Source organism: Asterias rubens, chromosome 11 (genome assembly GCF_902459465.1).
Source record: "Asterias rubens chromosome 11, eAstRub1.3, whole genome shotgun sequence".
Lineage (NCBI taxonomy): Eukaryota > Metazoa > Echinodermata > Asteroidea > Forcipulatida > Asteriidae > Asterias > Asterias rubens.
Window position 1 is genome coordinate 3,011,437 of NC_047072.1, and position 27,362 is coordinate 3,038,798.

General features: G+C 40.2%; 1 protein-coding gene across 1 annotated transcript; it reads right to left on the reverse strand.

Moving 5' to 3' along the window:
- Positions 1 to 5,932: 5,932 nt before the first annotated feature.
- LOC117296905 lies at positions 5,933 to 10,470 on the reverse strand. The gene has a single exon (XM_033780010.1). It carries the CDS (start codon positions 8,968 to 8,970, stop codon positions 6,172 to 6,174), a length of 2,799 nt encoding a protein of 932 aa, XP_033635901.1. The 5' UTR covers positions 8,971 to 10,470; the 3' UTR covers positions 5,933 to 6,171.
- Positions 10,471 to 27,362: the final 16,892 nt, after the last annotated feature.

Below are 27,362 nucleotides of genomic sequence, written 5' to 3' on the forward strand. Positions count from 1 at the left end.
TCTGACTGGCACCCCTGAACAAAGATCTGATCCAGTAACACTGCAGGTTGAATGGCTTCTGACTGGCACCCCTGAACAAAGATCTGATCCAGTAACACTGCAGGTTGAATGGCTTCTGACTGGCACCCCTGAACAAAGATTTGATCCAGTAACACTGCAGGTTGAATGGCTTCTGACTGGCACCCCTGAACAAAGATACTGACAAAATAGGGAGACCCCCAATATAGGGGGGACAATCCAGCCCAAAATGCTTGGGCCTTCCATTCACAATGTTACAATTAAAAATTCCCTGTCCATTTCCCCTGCTAAATGTTGATAGAAACGCCAAAGACCGCACGCAATTTGTCAGTGTGACTTTCTGTTTTAAATATTACAAAAAAATGCTTTTTAAAAGGCACTGGACACTTTTGGTAATTGTCAAAGACCAGTCTTCTCACTTGGTGTATCTCAAAATATGCATAAAATAATGTGAACATTTTAGCTCAATTGTTCTTCGAAGTTGTGAGACAATAATGGAAGAAAAAACACCCTTTGCACAAGTTGTGTGCTTTCAGATGTTTGATTTCGAAACCTCGGAACCAATTTCAAATATTTTTGTGAGAAATTGAGGGAGCCGTTTCTCATAATGTTTTATATAGGCCCTACATGTAATATCAACAGCTCTCCATTGCTTGTTACAAAGTAAGTTTTTATGCTAACAATTATTTTGAGTAATTACAATAGTGTCCAGGGGGGCAAGGGGCCGTGATGCTGGGGCCCAACAAGATATGGCCGGGATTGTAATAGCATAGTTGGTAGAGCTCCAGAGCTTTTGGAGTTTGCAGGTTCAAGTTTCCACTCTTCACAGTTTGTCTGTGCCCCCCCCCCCCCCGCCCCCGCACACGCAAGTGTGTAATGAACTCCAACCAGGAGGCCTTTTTTGATAATTTGTTGTCCCGATAAACAAGGACCCCCTTGTTTGTGTGATACAGCATCTTCTCCAGTAATTCATGTTGTGATATCGACAACTATGTTCCCCAAATAGACGTCACCGATCAAAACTACAGTAGTGTCAAATCGGTACTCCTTTTTCAATAGTCCATAATTTCTTATAAAACACGCATTTACAAAACTGAACTGGTCAACCAGATACTCTTGTACAGTACTTTGATTCATTTGAAGATGTTATAAGTCAGCCAGATACTCTTGTACAGTACTCTGATTCATTTGAAGATGTTATAAGTCAACCAGATACTCTTGTACAGTACTCTGATTCATTTGAAGATGTTATAAGTCAGCCAGATACTCTTGTACAGTACTCTGATTCATTTGAAGATGTTATAAGTCAGCCAGATACTCTTGTACAGTACTCTGATTCATTTGAAGATGTTATAAGTCAGCCAGATACTCTTGTACAGTACTCTGATTCATTTGAAGATGTTATAAGTCAACCAGATACTCTTGTACAGTACTCTGATTCATTTGAAGATGTTATAAGTCAGCCAGATACTCTTGTACAGTACTCTGATTCATTTGAAGATGTTATAAGTCAGCCAGATACTCTTGTACAGTACTCTGATTCATTTGAAAATGTTATAAGTCACCAAGATACTCTTGTACAGTACTTTGATTCATTTGAAGATGTTATAAGTCAGCCAGATACTCTTGTACAGTACTCTGATTCATTTGAAGATGTTATAAGTCAGCCAGATACTCTTGTACAGTACTTTGATTCATTTGAAGATGTAAAAAGTGATCATAATGTCCAGCGAACCACGGTTAATATAATGGAGGATAATGTATCCCGGTCAAACATACAAGGTACCAATGTTAATCTAGGTACTTATTTGATTCAACTTAGTTTCATGTGATACCCCCAATATTTGATCCAGCCCATAATTTGGTCCAGCCCATGATTTTTTTTTATTTTTTTTTATTTTATTTTATTTTATTTTTTTTTTTTGGGGGGGGGTCCAGGCGCCACATGCTGCAAGGGTCCCTGGCAGACATCCATATCTGAATATGCTACGTTACGGTACATGAAAAAATGGTACCTTGTTTGTGTGACAAAAAGGTTAGGGGCCAACTTAACAAAGAGCTATGGTTGATCTTGACTGCAAATCAATCAGAGTTGCTTAGTCATGTTAGTGAAATGTGATGTCACAATACAAATCACTATGGCGATACTGTAGCGTCGACCGGGGGTTGCAATGCACACAGGTTAATGACACAAGAAAGGTACAATTAACTGGCTATTCTGTCATCGTTTCGGAGCTTTATTAACACTCAGCAATTCACTGAAACTACACGAGAGAGAAGCCTATTAAGCCAGAGAGCGCCCTCTCAGATATCCCGATCGGCCCGCATGGGCCGCAAGCAGTCCTCCGAAGGGGAGTCGTGCTGGCGCCCCCTACCGGTCGATCGGCACCGCCGCTACAATACTTGCAACTTTTCTTAAAGACACTGGACACCTTTGGTAATTGTGCATCTCAACATATGCATAAATTAACAAACCTGTGAAAATTTGAACTCAATTGGTCGTCAAAGTTACGAGTAAACAATGGAAGAAAAAACACCCTTGTCAAACGACGTTGTGTGCTTTCAGATGCTCGCTTTCGGGACCTCAAAATCTAATTCTGATGTCTCGAAATCAAATTTGTTGAAAATTACTTGTCTCTCGAAAACAACGTTACTTCAGAGGGAGCAGTTTCTCACAATGTTGTATACTTGTTTTATTAACAAGTAAGTTTTTATCCTAATAATTATTTTGAGTAATTACCAACAGTGTCCAGTGCCTTTAAATCTTAGTGCCTTGTGAAATCGAGCCCAGTGCTACCGACCTACTGGGGTGGTAGAAGTTTCAATGTCTTTTTGTACATATCATTTTATATGCGTCTAGACAATTTTAATTGTCTACAAGACATTAAAATGTTTAAGTATATGGGCAGAATTGTTATCAGAATAAAGTATGTTTTTTCTGTACTGTTTAAGTAGTCTGCTTGTGCAAAAGTTTTAAAGACAAATTGTGTTTGTTATTAATTTGACCGATTATAAGTCGTGTAAGTCAGTGTCAAGTTATAATGTTGTTTTGTTTGTATGCTTTGAGCTATACCCACCTAAATCATTTTATGAAAGTTTAAATTTTCGGTTATTTAATGGTTAACTATCTGAAATAGCAAGGAAATAGCTGACTTATTTAACATAATTTGTATATTAAACAACCAGTTATATTTTTTATTAAAATAATATTTTGTATTCATTACGAATGATGTTAACGAATTAACTCAGTTATCACTGGAATTGTTTGTTTATTCATTTTCCCTTTGACTCAAAGGAGGTATACGATATTTTAATACAAGCATTTTTTCAACATTATAATGAAAGTTCAACAGCACTGTTAATTTCAGTCAAGTATGTTGATTTAATAGTGTTAATAACCATTATATTGTGTATCACAAAAACCATCATCAACGAAAAATTACTTTACACAAAATACACAACAATTCAAAATCACACAAAAAATCAAAATCAGTTATAAATGCAATAGATTGGCTTTGTGATTTGAATTTAGCCGAAAAGATATGTTTCTACATTTTAATGCAGGAAAAGAAAAGACGAGTTATGATTGGTAAAACTAAGACGAGAAATAAATTAATACTCAGGGGATCAGGGCCCAAGTTTTGCTTTTTAGCAGAAAATTTGAAACACAATTTTTCCTGCAATTAAGCATATTTTATGCAATTGGCAGCAGATTTTTTATTTTTTTTTGTCGGTCATTATAGAAAACTGAAAACAAAACTAGTGTAGGGTCCTACACAATTTTGTTTGACAGAAAATGCCCTTTTTTATTGTTTTGCATCAAAATCGTTGTAGGCCTATGGGCTACCTGGAACAGAGAAGATAAGTCAACAGACAGGACGAAGGAAATTTAAGAGATGAGATATACAGCTTTTTAAATTACAGTCCAAATATAATTAATATGAATGGCATTGGCATCAGAAAAAAAATTGGCAAATATTTACATACAATGTAGTGTTGCTGCACACAACATTTCTGAAAGCGCATAAAGAGAGTTTTTCCCTCCCGGTGTATTTACATTACACAATCCTGAATTCAAGTCTGATTATACAGAGTTTGTGAATTCATGTACTACCTTAGGCCTAAAGGTCTAGTAGTCTTTCGCTACAAAAAGAAATTAATAAAATACTGACAGACCTTGACATGAAATCAATTCCGGATTTGCGTCATCATTTTAAAATAGTATAAGGAACTTCGTTTAAGGGCTTTGTGTGGTGGAGTGGTGTTTGGATTTGATTCTTTTTATTTTTTTTTATCAACCATTTATGCCAACCTGGCTGCCTATTTTTGTCAATTTCTAAGCCAGTGCTTTGCATACAAAATCCGACGGGATGTTTGCAAACACCGAGTATGCGAGAATAATTTTGGTTATATATATTTTATCTTCCCTCGCTGGGCTAGACAGTGGGGGAAATTGTTTTACTCAAAAACTCTCTTGTTCTCTTTTGGTTGAATATTCTTAACATTAAGTTTTACTTCAACCAAATAGTGTGGACATAGAATAATGGGCTAATGATACATACCAAACTTAAAATGACACATTTAAATGTAGTTAACTGTTGCTCGCGCTCGCGGTCTGCGTTATTATGTAATGTCCATTTAATTTTGCCCGTTTCAATGATTTAATCACAAGCCTAAATGAAACGCAGTCTCCTAAAACTAGCGCATTGCAGACAATTGCATGTGTCACAACATGTTTGGAACAAGTTACAATATTAACACATTAGCTTATACCTGATGGATTAAAAAAAATGATATTATACAAATATTGAGTAGCTCAGAGTGGAATGGGAGGAATATTATCGCAAGGTAAAATTTGGACTGTTCCAGTTCACGAGGCGAAGCCGAGTGAACTGGAACAGTCCGAATTTTACCGAGCGATGATATTCCTTCCATTCCACGAACTTAAGCCACTCAATGTTTGTTTTATATAACTGACATATAGATCCTTGTCATTAATTTGGATGTATTTTAAAAGTATAACATTATGAAAAATCACACAAATTACTGACAACCAAAAATCATATAGCGCCGCGTAGCGGCAACAATGCACATTAATCGGATCATAACCTTTTGCACAGGTGCTCCTTTGTTTTAACAGCGGCGCCGCGGCGCTGTACTGCTCAAAAACTTTGGGAACAAGGATGATCCTAACTGTTGAATGGAAAATGCTATTCCCAATGGGCGAATAGGTCTTTTTGATCGCCGGTGCGGATGGGAGTAAAAGTGAATATCACGTTAAGTAAGTTCCACCAATCAAATGACAAGGATCTGTATGTCAGTTATATAACAAAATATATGTTGTGTGTTATGGTCCGTAAAAGTGCGATAAACTTGGTTACCTGCCTAGAGAATGGTGCGCTGCATAGGCCTACGTCTCATACACTTCAGGCATAATGAAAGCAGTACACTCATTCCAGCTTTACTCTAATAATACCGTAATTCAAACCAATTTTGTTTACAAGTTTGGAGAAAGCACTGATTGCCATGAACATTCCACTAGATGTCGTGGGGTTATTAAAGGAACACGTTGCCTTGGATTGGTGGAGTTGGTCTTTGAAAAGCATTTGTAACCGTTTTTTATAACATGCATATGGTTAAAAAGATGATTTAAAAGCAGAATAAAATGATCCACGCAAATTTGCCTCGAAATTGCGTGTTTTTTTATTTTACTTTGCGATAACACGGTTGGCCATTATTTTATGGGAGTCACAAATTTACTCCCATAAAATGGCCGACCGCGTTAGTCGACGAGGTAAAAGGAAAACCACGCAATTTCGAGTGATACTTGTGTGGGTCATTACATTCTCCTTTTAAAATATCTTTATAATCATACGAATTATATAACAAACGGTTACAAACGCATTTCAAAGACCAAGGCGACCGATCCCAGGCAACGTGTTCCTTTAATTCTGTCCCAGCTGGATTTTCAAAAAGTAAAACAACAATGTCAGAGATGGGTGGCATCATTGCATGCTTTGTTTCTTAACTATCATTATTGTTTGAAGTTGCACACTGCAATAGCTATTAATGTTATTGGTTAAATATGAGGATTGAAATGATTTTACTTCTCCACAAACAACAGCGATACCTTGCATGTTGGTAAATACAACTCTATTTGACCAGAGCATAATGGGGTTCGGCAGTTTGAACAAACGCCCTCTCTTGACAACTATCAGGCGTTTCCGTTGGGAAACACGCACTAGTTGGCGACAAGTCCAAAGCACATGGCCGTTTGTTTACACCGTCCGAACTCTCCTTAGCATCACCGACTGAGCCGCTTACACATTTAGGTTTTTGAACCCGGGCGTACTGAAGTGTCCCGTCTTTGTTCAATTTGGGGTTTTCTTGGTGAGTGTCTTTGAGGGGAGACACAACTGTGTCCTCACAATCCGAGTCCGTAGGTAACTCGCATGTTAACTTTGGCTGTAAGGTTGGCGATGATTGGTTGCGAAGATCATTGATAGAATCTGATTGGTCTTCACTTTCATCAACCATTGCGTAATCATCTTCGAACACAACCTCGATCTCAAGTGATCCCGTATCCTTACTTTCTGAGTCAGAATCATCAATCCCAGTGCTGGGGGTTTTGGCTTTGTTTTCGTTGGTCTGATAGTTTGAAAGGAGGTTGTCAGTTTCAGTTACATCCTGGTCTGAATCTATCTCCGCGTAGTCCCCTTCACTTGCCGACGTTGCAGCCGATAATCTCTCCAGATTAACGTTGGCTGGTCTTTGGTATTTCTGTGGGACATCGCGTAATTGGAATTTATGTGTTTTAGTGACGGCACTGGGGCGGTCACTCTCGGCTCCTAGGACGGCTACAGCGGATGCCTCACTAGATAAAAATGGAGGAATGTTGGCGAATAGGGAGTTAGGGGCACGGTAAGGGTCTGGAGTACGGTGCCCAGGTGTGACTGCATCATCTTTGGGTTTAGCTGGTAGAGGTCGCTTAAGACTGTTCGATCTCGCCATTGCGCCGACTGCTGGTTGGCCGAGAGACTTCAAACTACCGAACCGGCGGAACGGTTGCTCTTCTACGAATGTCACACTAGGTGCGCGGTACTCACTAGGCCTTGCCGGCAGAGGGCGCTTGAGACTTCCACCGCGGTGCTTTGCATCTGATGTTCCTGACGGGCGTGCAACGTCCGTTATGGCATACGCAGCAACAAGAGACTCCACCTCGGCATCGTTGCCCCCAAATTCAGGTGGGATTATCATTGATACCTGAGGCAATGCAATGGGTCCCGCTGGTACCGGGGGTGGACGACTCGACCCAAAACTAAACCTGCGATTACGAGCGGTCAAATCACAGTCCGGAGTAATGGTTTCCGACACTTCGATACCGTCAAACTCTGAACATTGATTCTCAGTGTCGATACTTTTTTGTTCGAGCTTCGCCTGTCCTGGTATTCCTTCGTAGTACGGGTTTGAGTACGGGTGTTCCAGTGTGAAATACTCGGGCTGACATTCAGGGTCCGTATCCAGTTCAAATGTGTCCACTGAACCACAGCCGGCTGGGTTCTTATATCCTTTCAAAGTACCGATACTAATGGATGGGGAATCGGTAATCGTGTTTGCGACATAGTCAAGCGGCACACAATCCGATGGCGGACCACGTGTGTCAGTAGTCTTTGAATCAGTGACTCTACGGTTAGACGCCCTCTGGCGGGAGAGAAATACAGTCAAGAGTACAATTACGGTAATGAGTAAGAGCCCAACAACCGAAGCGCTGATTACTAACGGCATAATAAGTCCATCCCATGTGTCTTCTTGTGTTTTCGCGTTCCCCTGGTTTTCAAAGAGGGCGTTTAGCAGGGATGTGGATTCTAAACCAGGGGACAACCCACCTCCAAAAGTTGAGGTGCGTGGACGGGAAAACCCGCCAGTATCGGGGGACATGGTACTAGAACCGCCGTTTAGTGTTTGCTGTAAATTAATTGTTACGCTATCATTACCTTTAAAACCAGTGGAATGTTTCACAGCACACTCTAAGATACTGGCGTTGTGCGATGCATTCACGGGTCCAAAGGTAAATTCCTCAGTGTATACTCCGGTGTCGTGACCGTTGATGAACCAGTTATAGGCGAGGGGTCTAAGGTCTTTATTTGCCACACACCTGTACGTTAAATTGTCTCCGATCATTGGGTTTTCGTCGGCAGCTTGCAGGAGTACTGGAATAAAACGACGTAACGGGATGAGAAAGCACGTTCGGCTCTGCTCAAAACACATAAAACGTGCGTCGTAATCCTTGTATGTCAACACACGCGTCACGACGTTCCGCAAAACCGGGTTACGAGACGTGTTACCAGTCAGAAACGATGGCAATGATTTAGCCGAGTACATCCACCTCAGTTCCCCCATATAGTTCGGGTTACGTGATTCACACACTAAATCTACAGTGTCTCCTACCATAGGTATACTGACCGAGGACTTCACGTAACACTGGGGATCGAATGGTGCAACGGTCAGCTCTGCGGTGTGAGAGAATTTAAAAAATCCCTCGTGGGTTGACGCCGCAAACATCTGACAGCGGTAACTGGCGGCGTCTGTGGCGGTAAAGTTCACTATTCTAAGGTTGAATTCCCCCCGAGATGCGTCGCCTGAAATCGAGTACCTTTGGAGCTGGTCGGTGTTTAGACTGGACAGTTTCAGGTCTTTGTTGTGGCTGATGACCGAGTCACGGCTCCACCAAACGATGGCCGTGGTGTTTATGTACTGCTCAACGGAGCAGTGAAGCACCACTGTGCTCCCCTGCAACGCGCTAGTGTCCGACGGTTGCTCGCGAAACGTGTAAATCGCCAAACTCCGTTGTAAAGTTATCCCCACGACAAAGAAGAACATCCATAGAGACGACATGTTGCCACGCATAGCAGCAGTCATTGTAATATTAAAGACCCGGTCCGAAATTATCATGTCCTTTTAATGACTGCGATAATAATGCTCTTGCGTTAACAAGCTGTTAACTATGACTCACACAGGCTTATTCCATCATCACCAAGTACTTTTATAGCATCAAAATATAGATAGCACGTTCAATAGGTACACTTTCAATTCGAGCACGCTAGACAGTCCAGTTTAACCTCCACCGAAGTAATGAATCCAATTTTCGCAAACTCTGCTATTTTATATATCCACGATGTCCAATGTTCAATGGGACAACCGATGAACCCAGAATAGATGTTCAGACGTTGATGTCTATTCATATTGTGCTGTCATGTTCATGTGACTCGTTCGTCGGGTGGATGGGCTGGTTTTCCCAGTTTATAATTCTAAAATAAGCGTAGATCTTTATAGGCAGGAAGAGAAAACGCTACCCGTGTGTGAGCGGGAAAAGTCACCGGTTTCCGGCCAGACCAATGGTGTAGACCTTGGTTGAAGAGTGTACCGTGCACTGTCTAGTCTAACCATTGAGCAATGAATGGTCTAACAGCACATACACATTTGATACAATATCCAATAATAGCACATCCCTCGAATAGAGCAAACCGCTTTACCACCGCTTAACCAGTTCGTAATGAAATTCACGTACATCGGTTTGTTGACATGGTTACTGAGTCACTTCAGCCATAGAGCAAGCTGCGCATACAATGCATAATGCTCAGTGAGTCAGAAAACGCGGATAAAATTATCATTCTTGATCCATTCATTATTCCTTACTTCTACTTGACATCGAGTAGAATATCAAAACACTTTAAATAACTGAGGTATTTTAGATTTGTAATTGTCAGGGTATACTTCGGCAAAGATTCAGAAAAAAATAATGTCGTGAATTACTTGCCGTGAATCAATCACTGCGGTGGTTTGAGTCCCCGGACTCTAATACTGGGCGTGAATTGCTGGATGTGATGACGGGTGCCATACGGCATGCCCCACGGCTACGACACGCTACACCCCGTAGTCCATCTCGTAACTCCAAAATGCCATTCATGTTGTGCACTGTACATGTTCATGTGCAGATAGCTCTGTGTTCACAATGGCCTACACTGACAACTGTCCTGCTACAAGACTGACACATTAAAGTGATAGACAGATGTGGTCCGATGGCAACCGAAAGCGAGGAGTTATTGACGACACGTAGACACCCAAAGCACAATACGTCTTCAAAAGTTCACACTGAAATCCTCGGACCACAGCACGCGTAATTTCCGAGCCATCTGTCGCCTTTTCGCCCTCGCAAAACACATGGGACTGCAAGGGCCTGGGATAGCACTTCCGCTAAATCGTGAAATTGGAGATTTTCTCCCTAAATTAAAATAGTTACCTCGCCCCTCACCATGTGCGTTACGACATCTAAACAATGCCTTGAGATAATGAGAATGCTTGCCTTGGCTCCGTGGTTGTATAATGAAACAGACGCCGGTAACCTTGCCTCATTACCCGCTCATCCGCGCACATCATTACGTCCGAATCGTATACACGCACTGGTTGAAACTGTACCCTAAAATGCCTACAGGAACGTGGCAGGAGAGAGGGTAGTACGATTTATTTTGACGGTGGCTGTTTCATGTCTTCAAACACAGCCGGTTTAAACATTATTGCAACTCCCAAATCACTGCCTGTATTACCGCATTGATGGTCTAGCCATGGTCTTTGCTACCTCCATAGTATCATTCCTTCCCGTAATGTAGAAGTGTTTCCCGATAACTGGCCGATAAGTCATTGCACCAACTTATGTACCCAGGGAAACAATTCAAATTTGATGTTTCCAACGGGATTAAAGATAATTGAAATTACATTGACCATAAAGCAAGCATTAAACGCAACATTGATTCAAACCGGAGCATCTTGAAGTTGAAAGTGTTGTCAATGAAAAATGACGGACCATACGCAACTTTGATGTAGGTGCAATGGAAATTATACATCAACAATCAGGCTTCAATCACGTTTTTTTGGTCTTGTAATCATTTTTATCAAGCATTGGTCTCATTGTTTTTATCCACCATGAACATTTTTTTCGGATGCTTACACTCTATTCTTACTGTTTGTAATATTTTTTGATTTGTCTCCCTAACTTTTCAATTTTTGTAATTCTGGTTACCGTGGATGTGGAATTCTACCTCAAGCTTGTACATGGTATTATAGCATGGAGGAAGTTATTCCTCCATGGTATTAGCTGGTTGGTACCCCCTGCTCACATACATCAAAGCATAGAGTAAGGACAGAGACTCTATGATCAAAGCATGGGGAATGGTCATCAAGGCTATACACTCGCCTTTCTTAAACACATAAAACAGTCGTAAACCAGGAACTGACTGGAAGTTAACAAGCACCCCCCCCCCCCCCCCATTACATTCCTTAAAGATGTATCACTCATGAGTGAGTATAGGAAATTCGTCCTCGCATAGAGCCGTCCTCCATACATGCATAGAGCGAGTGAAGAGGTTTTATCTCGTATGTCAACACTATCCCATGACGGGCATTTTACGAACCTCGCCTCGACGATGTTTACTTATGTTTTAACATTGAATTGTTGTTTTGCTCAAGACGTGACATCATCGCATTAACTGTACTTTCGGTTTCTAATGAACTAACCCCACCAAACCTCCGCAGGCAACCTTCCACACGTAACGGTCAACATAAGTATTGTGTCCGAGACTGCGGACACAATTAATTCAGCAAAACACCACCACTTTCCACGGTATTGGGGAAACTCCGTTGGTTATGTTGGCTGTAATGTGCCCATCTTCACCCGGCATGCGCGGCAGGTAGACAATGTCAGGCGTGTGATTTCTCAGGGCCTGTCCTGATTTTGGGATTTTCTCAAATATTATTTTCTTGAAATTGAAAGAAGTAAAGCAGTCAGCAAAGGATGAACTGAAAGAAATAATCCACATTGTGTCTAAACCTTGTAGTTCTAATGATGCACAGAGTCTGTAAACCGCGTTGTAACATGGGAGGTTCCGGCTCTAGAAAAGGGGGAACCTATGAAAACCCGTAAGCAGTTTATTGATGGAATATTAATATTTGGCAAAATTTAATCCCTCGTAATGTAGGCCTACACCCAATATAAGGTTTGTGATCCTTTCTCTATGGTTTGTCAATCAACGCTCCTGATGGGCATATTATTCGCTTTTGTTCGAAAACACTATTAATTTGGGCTCGGCACCGTTATTGGTTTAATAATCCATAGGCCTAAAGCATACGAGCCAAATGAAGTAGGCCTAAATCATATCCGATATAATTTCTCTCTCCATTTATTTATATAAAAAGCTGTTTAGTCCCAGTTGTTACAAGGTTGGTTTGTAGAGGGAGATAATAATGTGAAACTAATAAACGTTTACATATTAAGTGTTCTATTTTAAGGGGGATGAGAGTAGTAGCAACTCATGTTCAGACCTATGGTGTATCATGTTTACTATAGCAGTAACCTTCGTGCAGATCTCAATCAACACCTAGGGTAAGTTGTTGTGCTCACTGTGTTTTCACCTAAACACCAAGTTCAAGCGACTCTCGTCCCCCGGGAAACCTCGTTAACCACTCACCGTCGGGCGACCTTGTCATGGCACTGACCTTGTGACCCTTTGGCTTAATTTCAACAGATGGGAGATGCTGGTACTACTTCACATAACGCCAAATAAGTAGGCCTTTTCAAAATCCCACAGTATGGATATGTGACATTCCCCGTATTGAAAGTGATTCTATGAAGCAAATAAGAGACCAGATGACCATACATGCATTCGCCATGAATGCAGTCAGATTATGCTAATGAAACGTCGAGAGAAATCATCTGGCTCCTTATCAGCCAATATCATGCAATGTTTCAATTCCAAAGTAGATATAGGAGAGACCAAGGCCCCAAGACAAACCAATCGTGTTGAGGACGTAAAGGGCGTAAGCAATCATGCAAAATTGTGTTTCAACCGAGTGTGTGCAAGTTTAATTGGTTTTCTGCCATTGCGCACAAGGAACAACTTGTAATTGAAGAACTCCGGTAAAAATGTTCCAATTTGATGTCTCGATGCACATGTTTCGGAAACCATTTACATTAATATAAGAACTGCAACCCTTTTTTGAGTAGGATAAGCCTGATTGGATGTGGTGATGTTTTTTAAAGGGAAGGTACACGTTTGGTAATTGTCAAAGACCAGTCTTCTCACTTGGTGTATCCCAACATAAGCATAACATAACAAGCCTGTGAAAATTGGAGCTAAATTGGTCATGGAAGTTGCGAGAAAATGATGAGAGAAAAAACACCCTTGTTGAACGAATTTGTATGCGTTCAGATAGGAATAAAAGACTTCTGGCTAGAAGTCCTTTATTATTTTAGTGAGAAATTACATCGTTCTCAAAATCTATGCTACTTCAGAGGAAGCCGTTTCTACTCCTAATGTTTTATACCCAACAGCTCTCCAATGCTCGTTACCAATTCAGTTTGTTTTGAGTAATTACCAAAAGTGTACATTCCCTCTAAACAATACCGGAAACATGGGTTTAGCAAATGACCTTTTAAAGGCACGAAACAAGACAGACTCCTAAGACGTGACTGGATCGCATCACGTTTTCCTTAGAGCGGGTTACTAATGGTGGGAAAATATGACAAGATTTGGTCCACATGTGGTTTTTGGGTGGTGAAGTCCCAAACAACACAACCAAGACTGGAGAGGGAAACCTTTTGCGGTCGTGATGTGAAGGCCGCCACATCGTATTATAGGGCAATGTAAAGACGAGCAGAATCGAAACGGTGTGGGGGAGGAAGACGGGGGGGGGGGGGGTTGAAATGATTTTAAAAGTGTCGAATGTTTCAGGGAGAGTAGTGTACAGCTTGATTCAATACTAAACTTTCCACACCTGCAAACATTTTTGGGAAATAAAACTTTTATAGAGCAGTTCATTTTGAAAAATAATTATTGTACATGTCACCATGGATGGTGTCACTAGTGCTACCACTGAGGAGGGCAGGATAAAACGACCACACAGTATCTTTGGTTTAGCATAATTATTAAGTTTTCCTCCTCCTGAAGCGATGGTCAAAACGGCATAATTTACAATTGGAACAAGCAATACAAGATTACGCAACATGTTTCTGCCTGGTAACCTGCTCATCCCACACTTCACTGCCTGATGAAATGCCACCTGGGCATTGTACAAGTATAATGCAGATGGTTGTTTACCGGTTTAAATACGTCCCGAAAATTTGGCGGGAAAATGAGCAAGGCCAGAGTTTGATGTAACAATGCACAAGGCTCGTTCCCGGATGTTTGATGGGACAGTCATCTCATACATAGAAACAATCAGTTTCTTATCTTGAACAGACATGCCCACTAACAGGAGGAGAATACGACAGAGGAAAGGAACAATTGTATTACATCCCGTTCGTAGGAAAGTCTATAATTAACACAGACGGTGCCACTGCACTTCGCTCCAAACCGAGTGTTAGGCCGAGGGGGAATTAAAGGGGCACCATTGGTCGCATTGCCACTAGGCTACACTTGCCATGGTCTGTGCATAGAGTAAGGTCCTTACTCTATGGTCTGTGCGCATGCTCCATGCATAATATGGTGCAGTGATAGGTACAACGACCTAAATAAACGTGTTATTACAAACCGTGTAACGTTCTTTTTAAAATTAACGTCACAAATTTCAAACGTAAAGTAGTTGTGAAACGTAAAGTAACATTTAAATGTAACATCCTAAGATTTGATTATTGTTTGGGCGTAGGCGTGGGTTTCATAAACGTTTTAGACATTGCCCCAAACTTTTCGCCACCTGGTTTGACTTTTAAAAGTACGATATTGGTTTGTTTAGTTGACGATAATGATGGGGTTTTTTAAAGTTTTTTTTTAAGCATGGAGTTTGAAGTAGCAATAGTCTTTCCATCTTCATGAAATACTACGATGTTTGTACAAGAACCGCAGTCCAGTTTGCCATATCTTAAACAAAACTGAAAAACGTAAACTTGAAAGCCCAATGAAATGTTCAGAGACTAGAGTGACAGTCACGAGAACTATGATTTGTATAGCATTTAGGGTCGCCGTGTTTTGTCGGCGTATTCTGATTTGATGGGTAAAATCGAAGTCACCTGAATGTTCCAGTTACATTGTCTTAAAACTTCTAGTAACTAAGCCAGAATTCAAACGTACACCGCGCACATTTCAAAAAGTTTATGCGCGATCGATCTATGGGGATTCTGTTTATATCCTTTTTTCTTAATTACAAAATCAACGGGGCATTTCAGACGAAATAATTTCGCCTGATGCTAAATATTGTGTAATTTTTTTTTCTGGATGAACGGGACACAATTTCTTTTCGGAGCCGTTACAAAAAGATGACCCTAACGTGGGATTTACTACCCAAACGATGGTTTATGCTTTCCCATGAAGACGATCAGACTTGGAGCACGCTGATCGAAACGTCATTGTCTTTGATATACCGTTGTCCATTTCATGTTGTACCATGGATGAAGCCAAAGTCTTGTATTAGACCATGATTAGATTAGACTCAGTCATCTTCAGCGCAAGATCAGACACTAAAGAAAACAATGATGATGTGTATGGATAAGGCGCCTGTCTCCGCCAAGTAGGCAAAGTATAGGTGCTTGAGGGCCTTATCGCGAGACGTATAGACTCCTTTAATCGCAGGTCATGACCCATTAGCACCGATCGGACACAAACAGTCCTCTTCACTTTGTGATCTTATTGTGGTCAGCTATTTGTGGATGGAGCTCTGGTGACCACATATCCGGTGCCACACTAATAGAAACCCGAGGGAAATGGCCAAAAACAAACGAATTTAGATCTTCAAAGAATGCTTCGAGATACCATTTTACGATAAAAGTCACCAATGCAAAGAAGACAAAGGAAAGGAAATCTCTCTCGATATATCGACTTGAAACACTTGGAAGTCTGTGTGTGTGGGGGGGGGGGGGGGTTCGTGTGGCACGTGAATTTCGTCACCAATTGATGTCTGTTCATGTTTGCCCCATCCCTCCCACATTTTTACTAAATTCTATTCAGTTTAAAGCGATTCCAAGTACAACTTTTAAAATAACTTATAAAGCACAACAAATATTGTGTAGATGTTTGCTTTATCGGGAATATTAAAATTGAAGACACTTACACCCTAACCAAGGAAGGGACAAATTTATAATATTTAATTGATCATACTTATTATGTCATCAATCACCACTATTCTGAGGTACACTGCCCCCCACCACACTAATTACGCTATCCGTTTCACGGGGAGTCACCGGAATTTTGTTTATTATTTGTGGGTGATTTTTCGCCTTGTCACCCGTCAAAGACAGATGTCCCGTGGAAATTGATTTCTTCCTTCGTGATCTTCCGTGTTATGAAATCGTTTGATACTAATTACCAAAACCAAAAGTGACAGTATGATTTATGTTTACAACAAGTATAGTGTTATCGTTATGAACGAGACTTCTGGTAAATTAAAGGAACACGTTGCCTTGGATCGGACGAGTTGGTCTGTAAAAAGCGTTTGAAACCGTTTGTTATGAAATGCATATGGTTAGAAAGATGTTTTAAAAGTAGAATACAATGATCCACACAAATTTGCTTCGAAATTGCGTGGTTTTCCTTTTACTGTGCGAACTAACACGGTCGGCCAATTCTGGGAGTCAAAAATTTGACTCCTACAAATGGCCGACCATGTTAGTCGACGAGGTAAAAGGAAAACCGTGCAATTTCGAGGCATGTTTGTGTGGATCATTGTATTATACTTTTACAACATCTTTCTACCCATATGCATTTTATTAAAAACGGTTTCAAACGCTTTTCAAAGACCAACTCGACCGATCCGAGGCAACGTGTTCCTTTAATGTTCTTCTGGTATTTTTACCGTATGTTATTGTTTGGAACTGCATGTTGAAGGGCATTGGATACGTCTGGTAACCACTCCTACCTTATTGGTTAGACTAGAAGTATAGTATCTTTCGACAGCATACATCACTTTGAGATCTTTTTACGTCGAAGTTAAGGTGGTTATGGAAAAATAAATCAGTTTGTATACCCCAAAATTTAAATTTGAGAAACGTTAAGAAACGTTTCTCAGATTGTGTATTCCAATACGAATTATTCTTCCTGCGTGGACTAAAAACCGCTCTGGATTTTGTGTATCTAAAAAAAAACCTACACCTTTTGAAATGAAATTTCCACATGTTAGTTTAATTGTATTTTTGGATTAAAGGCAAAATAGTTGTCTGCGTAACAACTTACTTACACGAGCAAATGAGAGCTGTTGAAGTGACACATTGAAAAAAAAGAAATTTTTGAGCGGTGGTAATTTCTCACTCCAATATTAAAAGATGTCAGGTCTGAAGTCTTTCATTAGGTATATGAAGTCAGTAATTGAGCAACAAGGTTGCTTTTCTTTCTTTCAATATTTTCTTGCAACTTCGATGACCAATTGAGCCCAAATTTTCACAGATTTGTTATTTAATTCATAAGTTGGGATACTGAGAATACTGGTCTTTGACAATTATCAAATGTGTCCAATACAAAACAATCGAACGAACCATAAAGGTGAAGGCCTACGTACTTTATGCAGTAAGGCACGGACGAGTTGGATGCAGTCTTCCATAGCGGAACCAAGATGCACAACAACTTTGATATTATCAGTGATAAGAGAATAATTGATTGTTTTATCAAACCAACCGTAGACAATAGGAACTATTGAACGCTGCCCAAGCGAGAGTTGCTCAACATCCGGCAAATATTTCCACGGACTCGTTGTATCAGCAAAGGGACAGTCAGAAATGAGGTTGCGAGTCCAGAAATAGGTGATTATAAAACACAAAAATGATGCGAAGAAGGGTTTTAGGAAAGTGGTAGGTGAGTTTTGTAGCAAAACGAGAAGCAATGACAACCTCATATTGGAGTGCTCCTGTTCTCCTGTTCTCCCTGCCTGTGGTATACGCTTTCCAACAATGCCAGGTAAAACCCATGAGGACCAGTCAGCAATGTCAACCAATTAGGCCTGCCTACGCCAGTAGACCGATTGTTTAGCTAGACATCAAACAAGTACACGAACTGTAAACCAGTCTGCAAACGGTTTACATTATAAGTATTGAGCCAGTGTTGGTTAATTTGATTGACAATATGGCGCCTGTTCATGTACCGCCACCAAACCGACGACGACGGGTGTCTGTTTAGTCGTCCGTTGAGAGTGAATGTTTGGGTACGTTTAGTAAAACACAAACCTGAGATCACCTTAAAGGAACACGTTGCCTTGGATCGGTCAAGTTGGTCTTTGAAAAACGTTTGTAATCGTTTATTATGAAATGCATATGGTTGGAGAGATGTTTTAAAAGTAAAAGTTTTAAAAGTGTTAAAACACAAATTGCATGCTTTTCATTTTACCTCGTCGACGAACACGGTCGGCCATTTATGGGAGTCAATTTTTTGACTCCCATAAATGGCCGACCGTCTTAGTTCGTAAAGTAACAAGAAAACCACGCAATTTCGAGGCAAATTTGTGTGGATCATTGTATTCTACTTTAACAAACATCTTTCCAACCATATGCATTTTATAACAAACGGTTATAAACGCTTTTTATAGACCAACTCGTCCAATCCAAGGCAACGTGTTCCTTTAACCCTTTAGCACGCACGCAATACAATAGACCCTTCCCATGAAAATATGTAAATTGCACATAGCGCGTGCGCACTAAAGTTTTGGTTGGCAAAATGAGGGAACATCGCGCTGTTTTGTAATTCTATATCTATGTTTTGTACACGGCTATGGGTGCGTGACGCAGACGCGATTGCGCGTCTGCTTAGTGCACAACTCTATAGACCTTTTCGCAAATACCGGGGCGCGCGCGTAAAGCTTGGAATTAGGTGCATTGTGGTCTAGCTGGTATCCAAATTTGATCCATATATATCCCACAATGCACCTCATTCAACAGACTGCGCTTGCGCATTGGTATTTGCGATAAGGTCTATGGTGTTTGCCAACCAACACTGTCTGTACGCATGCGTGAATGTAATTAGCATATTTCATGGGAAGGGTCCATGATTGTTGTAACTTTGAGCCAATCACGTTTGAGTGGTTCGACTCTTTCAAATTCCCCCAGATTTCTCAGTTCCAGCTTGAATAAAAACATCAAGTTACTCTTTGAAATGAAACAGAAAGAATGATCTTCAAAAGCCATAAACACCGACACCTTTCACAAACAATGCTTGGCCTCACGCACAATGCCCTTTCCCCGTCCTGTCTAAAATAAATGCATTCCAGAGTGTCACATTGTTCAGCCTTATTATTTCACACGGATAATACATTTTCTCATAGTTTTTGTCAACAAATACACATCACCTGAGTGCCAAACATGAGGTCATTCCAGGAAGTTGTTATTTTAAACTGCAAAAATTTTAGGCAAAGGTGGTTGAAAACACCGGGATGTTTCCGAACTGGGTGTCATCTGACATTCCGTTTGTTTGCTTTACACAATTTTAGCTCTTTAAACTGTTTGGTTTAGAACCCGTGGATAACTTACACTTTCGTTTTTAGTCACGCTTCGCGTGTGAGTGGCTGAGTCAATGTGCTGTCAGCTTATAAATCGTTTACTAATATTGGCCAATCATGCTTACCAAGTCTCATTGATGAACACGTGCCGTTCGCTAACGACCAAAGGGAAATCCCATATACTAGAAGTTTAGATCACACAGCTTTCAAGCTGACACTGCATATTAATTTTATGCGAGGATACAAGCCGTCGGGTTGGAGATATCTTGATCTGCAGTCTACACGCCTGCCCTGTCCCTGATGGGATCGTAAATTATTCATTACGGATAAAACCCCGTTTGCACAGCAGCAGTTGGTGAAGATGCGACAGAGAGATTGCAAGGTGTTGTAATTTTAATAATACAAGACGTGGTAATGGCATGACGTTTCGACTCTGAGCAGAGTCTTTCTCAAAAGCCAAAAAGACAAAGGTTTTAAGACTAACCGGCAACCCTTTGTGTCTATCTTTGGTTGCATCTGTTTGCCGCATCACAGGCATTCTTCTTGTCTACATGAAGATAGGAGTACGCAACGGTGTTAGACGTCATGTTCAAACGAGTAACCTGAAGCTAAAATGAATTTTGGCTCGTGTATAATAATTGCCACTTGTTTTCAATGCTATGTTAGCTATTTTGTAATTCTGTTCAGCGAATTTGCCTGACTCTTACTCGTTGTACAGTCAGTCTATTTTCCTTGCTCTAACATCGACACTTTCAGGCGGTGACCACTACCCTACATTGCCCCACCCTTCCACCAAACCCATCTTATACATCTTGATTGAACATCATTGGATATTAATTATCACTGTTGCACGGTCCTTTCTTTATGAGCCAACATAGTCAGGGATTTTTGTTTTTGTTCATAAACCGTTAGGAAAACAAATGTTTTACAAATTCAGGGGAGTGTCGTGTTACTTTTTCAATGTGTGAAGGGCATAATGGTTTAAGGTTGAATAAGGCAGTGAGGGTGCTCAGGTTTTACAAGTTGGTGATGAGTCACTGCGGGCACGAGTCCCATATGTCATCACCCAAACACAAAGGATTCAACTCCTTTATTTCACTGTCAGTAAGTAATTAAGTTCCCTGTTCACGCTATGGCAGCATTAGATCACCAAATGATTGCTTTTAATGAAAACAATAAGATCATTCGGCACTATGATCCGCTGCTTGTTCGGTTAAAACGGTACTGCATGGTGACACAGAAAATAAAATTATATATTTTTTCGATGACAGTTTACTTTTCGACCAGTGAGTGTGTTGTGATAATATTTTCATGAAGACCACTCAAGCATGACCCGGAATGGTTACATGTGGGATTTAAAACCGGACTATGCGTCAGTTTGACAAATTTCTGGGACAGTTTGACGTCATGACTCAGAAATGAGTCAGACCCCAGGGACCCATCTGGGTCAATTCTGACCCGAATTCTGTTTAGAGTGTTAGTAATCGAAGCGTTTTATTTTCTTGGCTCTGTGTTGGTAGTCATAGTTTGAGAGTTACTCATTCTGTTTTTTATCACATTATTACAACGTAGTCACAACACTCATCTTCTGTGTGACCGATGGGCATGCCCGCAGATTGTTCACTGGCAGAGCTTTCAATAACACATCGTTCAACCCGGAATATTTTGCACATAATTACAATACATTATATATTATATGAAAAAGTTTCAATGATCAGGAAGATTTTCTAAATGTGTTCAACAACACATGAACTGATTGGTTTATGTGCAGATAATTTTCTGCAGAATCACATAGAGTTTGCAGCTCTGTCACTACAAGCCCACCTGAAAGGTCAAATAAATAATAATGAGACATATTGAAGTGGGCTGCCTTACGAACTTATCGTCACAAGTGTACAATACTTAATATTATATAACTGACATACAGATCCTTGTCATTAATTGACTGGTGGAACTTACTTCACGTGACATTCACTATTACTCCCATCCGCACCGGCGATCAAAAAGACCTATTCGCCCATGGGGAATAGCATTTCCCATTCAACAGTTAGGATCATCCTTGTTCCCCATGTTTTGAGCATTACAGCGCCGCGGCGCCGCTGTTAAATTAAAGGAGCACCTGTGCTAAAGGTTATGATCCGATTGCTATTAAATTTGTGCATTGTTTCCGCTACGCGGCGCTATATGATTTTTGGTTGTTTGTTCCGAACCAGTAATTTGTATCATTTTGCATAATGTTATACTTTTAAAATACATCAAATGACAAGGGTCTACATGTTATGTCAGTTGTATAAAACAAATAATGGGTAGCTTTAATTCGTGGAATGGAAGGAATATTATCGCTCGGTAAAATTTGGACTGTTCCATTTCACTCGGCTTCGCCTCGTGAAATGGAACAGTCCAAATTTTACCTTGCGATAATATTCCTCCCATTCCACTCAATATTTGTATATTATAACACCCCTCACAAATATTCTGCCTTTTCATTGGTTTAGAGCGCGTCACATGATATGTCTTGGTTTTTCTAGAAACGGCGGCCGTGTGATAGTGCATCATTTGCCGTGTGATAGTCCGACGACTATCACACGGCGTGCAGTACCTAGACGTCTTTATACCCACCTCGAACCCAATCAGTTGTGCATCTGTGTATCTGAAACGCGCGTACGGACGTTATGTGTACGACGATGATAAATAGTATGTTGGGGAGTTTATAACACAAATATTTACCGCTTTACCGTTACACGGTGAAAGGTCGTCTGCGACTACAGGTCGAACCGTGACACGGAACACTAGTCGTACATTATACATATCATGGTTGCGTTATTTTCATAACGGGCAGTCATAACGGGCACAGTAAATTGACTATGCCCGGGCATAGTCACTATGACGTCATCTTGGTAGAAAAAGGGGGCATAGCTATTTCCATAACTCCATTTTTAAAGGCAGTGGACACCATTGGTAATTACTCAAAATAAGTATTGGCATAAAACCTTACTTGGTGACGTCGAGTAATGGGGAGAGGTTGATGGTATAAAACATTGTGAGAAACAGCTCCCTCTGAAGTGCCATAATTTTAGAGAAAGACGTAATTTTCCACGAATTTGATTTCGAGACCTCAGATTTAGAACTTGAGGTCTCGAAATCAACCATCTAAACGCACACAACTTCGTGTGACAAGGGTGTTTTTTTCTTTCATTATTATCTCGCAAGTTCGATGACCGATTGAGCTCAAATTTTCACAGGTTTGTTATTTTATGCTTATTTAACTGTGAAGGCTAGTCTTTGACAATTACCAATAGTGTCCACTGCCTTTAACCAATCAGATTAAGGATTCTATACATGATGTATATAATTAAAACTACGACTCCCTCGTCGGTGATCCCCGAACCGCTCCACGCTACGGGGATCACCTCGGGAGTCGTAGTTTTAACCATAGCACTATAGAAGTTGTCAATATTTGTATACTATGTAAACAATTAATGTTTGACTATTTTGTTGATGTGTAATCGCACAAAATAATGGGTAAGTAGCAAGAACAGAACACTGAACACAACATCTGCTTGTCTGCTTAGAAAAGCACTTAACTTTAACCAGTCTGATTTTACGGTTTCACCGTGGTTTAACGCAATCTTTCATAAAAACATTCTCAAGACGTCTCAAAAAAATCTATGGTTTATTCGAGCGACTCCCTTTAAAGACACTGGACAGTACTATTGGTACTTGTCAAAGACCAGTCTTCTCACTTGGTGTATCTCAACATAAATATGCATAAATAACAAACCTGTGAAAATTTGAACTTAATTGGTCTTTGAAGTTGCGTGATAATAATGGAAGAAAAAAACACCCTTGTCACACAAAGTTGTGCGCTTTCAGATGCTAACTATGAGGTCTCGAAATCAAGTTCGTGGACAATTACTTCTTTCTCGAAAACTACATTACTGCATAGAGGGAGCCGTTTCTCACAATGTTTTATACTATCAACCTCTCCCCATTACTCGTTAAGAAGTAAGGTTTTAATAAACAATTATTTTGAGTAAATAGGGTCCACTGCCTTTAAAAGTCTCATTTATTGTTTGGCAATTTCAACTAGGAGCAATATTGTTGTGATGATTTGTTGGCTCATTCTGCGCACGGTGCCTGAACTGCAATAAAACATCCATGTTTTAGTATGGTATACATGACTCTAGTATTGCTCCTGTACGCTCCAGTCTGTCTTCATAGCGTCTTGTGTTACATCCCTTATCAGTCCGTCTGGCTACAACAAGCGTCCCACCGGTCTCATCATCGTCAAGAGTCAGGCCAGATATCAATTGTTATTCAGGCATGACATTTCCAGAGTGGGCTGGCCATTACGGAGCTGGACCCAAGTGTACTAAATCATGTATTTTATCCCGTCTCGTGCATAAATAGACTCAGGCTTTTCATACAGCCAGTTTTTGTTTATTTTCTGCACTATTTTACTGACACTTCAAATAAATAAACGCACTATGTTTATTTTTTACTTAGGCAATGACTTAAAGGCACTGAACACCTTTGGTTGTTGTAAAAAAAAAAAAAAGTGAACATTTGTGCACAATTGGTCATCGAACTTGCAAGATAATAATAAACAAAAAACACCTTTGTTACGTTACTTTGTTTGCTTTTAAATGCCAAAAAAATGATAAAAAAATACCTCTTTCTCAAAAACTATGTTACTTTAAAGAGAGCCGTTTCTCACAATGCAACAACAGCTCTTCGTTGCTCGTTACCCAGTCAGTTTTTATAATAACAATTAATTTGAGTAATTACCAAGTGTCCAGTGCCTTGAATGTCGTCACGGCAATGCAAACTACAAAGGGAAAACATGAAATAACAGTCGCGAGTGAAAAGAGGCAAAAGTGTATTTGGAAATAAAACAGGTTATACTTGAATACCAACATGATGGTTGGCCAATAAAAATATGTTAGGGGGTTTCCTAATTTTGCAACATTTACAAAACAGGATGCACCCTTTGCCAGCAGAATCATAATCCATGACCACAGCCGGAGTAAAGCAGACCTGTTGGAAACCAATAATGAAAGTGCAACTCATTTTCAACTTGTTTACCATAACGATGATCATTGCACGGAAGTGTCATGCAACAAATTGTTGTCATTTTATCTTCTCTGAAAGTTCCAGTAAATTGTAAATTATTATTAATTGTAGGAATTGCATGCTGCTTCTGCCAATAGCCTCGAAGTAAAGTCAGGGCCTACTGCACTTTGAGTTTTAGTGTCAACTCTTGTTGTATTTGTAAGCTAAGATCATAAATACAAGTAGGTCTACTTAACACCATAGAGCAAGTTGATCACATCCGATAGGGTAGCACTGTCCCTCTAATCACGAACGCTCTAATAATTATTGTCACACGATGTAACCTTTGCAGGCAACCAACTGCGGGGCATGCTACAGGAGTAGGACCACTTGGTGGCACATGAGTCGATTTAACACATTGATTCAATTTGAAATGTGAAAGATTTGTTTCTTCTTGGAGATTGCCTGGAACCGGTTGCCCGTAAATTGCCTCGTGTGGCATGCCCCTAAGATGCATGCAGCCCCAACACGACGAATGGTTAAAATATAGTTAATATAACAAACAAGGGAGGTATACCACCGACTGGAAGTATTGGGAATGGTGGTAATTAAGATCGTTCATCTACATTGCTGCACCGTTACACAACTCTCTAAACCAATCAGACCTTGATCAAAGGAACTTTCAACCTGTACGATCTCAACATCGAGAGACGACAACGATTAGCAAAGTGACCATAGCACATGGTTGCCATATGCAAGTACAGAACGGTGTTCATACTCGACAAAGAACAAACCAAAGCCAAATGCACAATTCATATCCAAACCACTCATGGTCGCTTTAAATTTATTACAACCCGCAAGGACAAGGGGGAATGAAACCATTTTAAGCCCCAAGGGAAACTGTGTGGTCCATTAGTGGATAGAAGCTGTGAAGAGCTACACAAACAGGCAATATGGGAAAGCCATTACCTCTCAAGATCTTAGCAAGATGAAAAGAGGTAGACTTGTGGAAAAGTCGTTTGTGGTCCCACGCGGTGAGATAGTCGAGTTGCAGCGGTGCTTTCCGTGCAAACTGCTGGTTGAGCGACTACTTCGCGTTGCCCGACTTCTAGATCTTACAAGGAGTAGAAGTCGGCAACCAGCAGTTCGCGCGAGAGCAGTGACAACTCGACTATCTCACCGCGTGTGACCATTAACGACTTGTCCACAAGTCTAGATAGAAAAGAGGTATAAACTCCGGAAGCAGGGTGTGGTTGAAGGAAAGGGGGAGGTTGATGAGCTATTGTACAAAATATATGCCAAATATAACACAAACTGGAACCATTCAACAGCTATGATATTGGAAGAGAACAAACTTGTTTTATTCAAAAACATTGCTTTTTATGTTAATTTTTAACATAACAGAAAGTAATCACCAAGTCCATGGGACTGAATAAGCAACATTAGTTTATCCGTTCACATAAAACAAGATGGAATTCAGACATCACTAGATTGTGTACAGAACTTTTAGATTACAATCAACATCATGTTCTGGAAACGGATTTTATTGCAACTTGCACGATTTCGTTTTATGGAATAAATAAAAGTTAACTTGCGAGTACAACCATGTAAATAAAGTTTGTTTTTTTCCAAAGAGAATTATTACATGATCATACCCGCAAATTTATTATTATATTATTATATTTTTATAGTTACTTCTTATCCTTCATACCATGCAAAGCGTCAACCATCACTTGGAATATTGATTGAATATCATGGGTTTGACTGACATGAATGGGCTCTCGTTCACTGAAACCAGTAATGTATCACCCAAATCACGGAATACGAGAAGGGACGAGATTGAGAAGTGTCTAAGATACATGATGGATTGCAGGGTTCTAGTAGAAACCTTGAAACGGAACACTGGATCGCTAAATTGGCATGGTCCAAAGATAAACACCACTACTGTCATCCAATAAGAAACATTATTTATGGCTTGCATTATGAATTCCCTTGAGGAACTGCTAGATGAGTCTTAACACCTGCTGGCCAAAATGGGAATGAAATATTGCACATTTTTTTATGTTGTTCAGGATGACACGTTGGGGATCTAATTCCATATATAGATTCGGATATAGATAACAGAAGGGTGTTTGGTTGACAATATATTAGGCCATCTACCCCCATTACAGGCATGGGATTAAGAGAAGGGTGTTTGGGTGACAATATATTAGGCCATCTACCCCCATTACAGGCATGGGATTAAGAGAAGGGTGTTTGGTTGACAATATATTAGGCCATCTACCCCCATTACAGGCATGGGATTTCCTCTTTGATGGAGCAGGGCCATTTTTAACATCCGAAGGGCACTGACAAAGTATATGGGTAACTTTTGAAGGGGCACCAAGGCCAAGACAATTGATATCAGAGGCCATTCCAAACCTACCAAAACAAAATTGGTGTTCTTTGAAATCTGGAAAGGCTTGGATCCCTAATTAACAATGGTTACAATCAACACGCCTATAACATTTGGCAAAGCTAACTTATCTTCAGAAAGCCAAATGTAACAATTTATTTCACATAAAGAACTTTCAAACAATTTAAACATCATTAGATGTTAGAACAAGCTTACAATACAAGTTTCTTTAAAAGGAACGTATATATTTGGAAGGCACTCATAACATTAATGGCAAGAATACAATAGAAACTTACTTCAGCATATTCCAACTATGAATATTTCTTCCTGAGTGGAACAAACTAAAAATAAAAAAATGCGACCACTTTTTGCAATGAAATTTTCACAGGTTGGTTAAATTGTATAATCTACATTTATATAGAACAAAAACAATCAA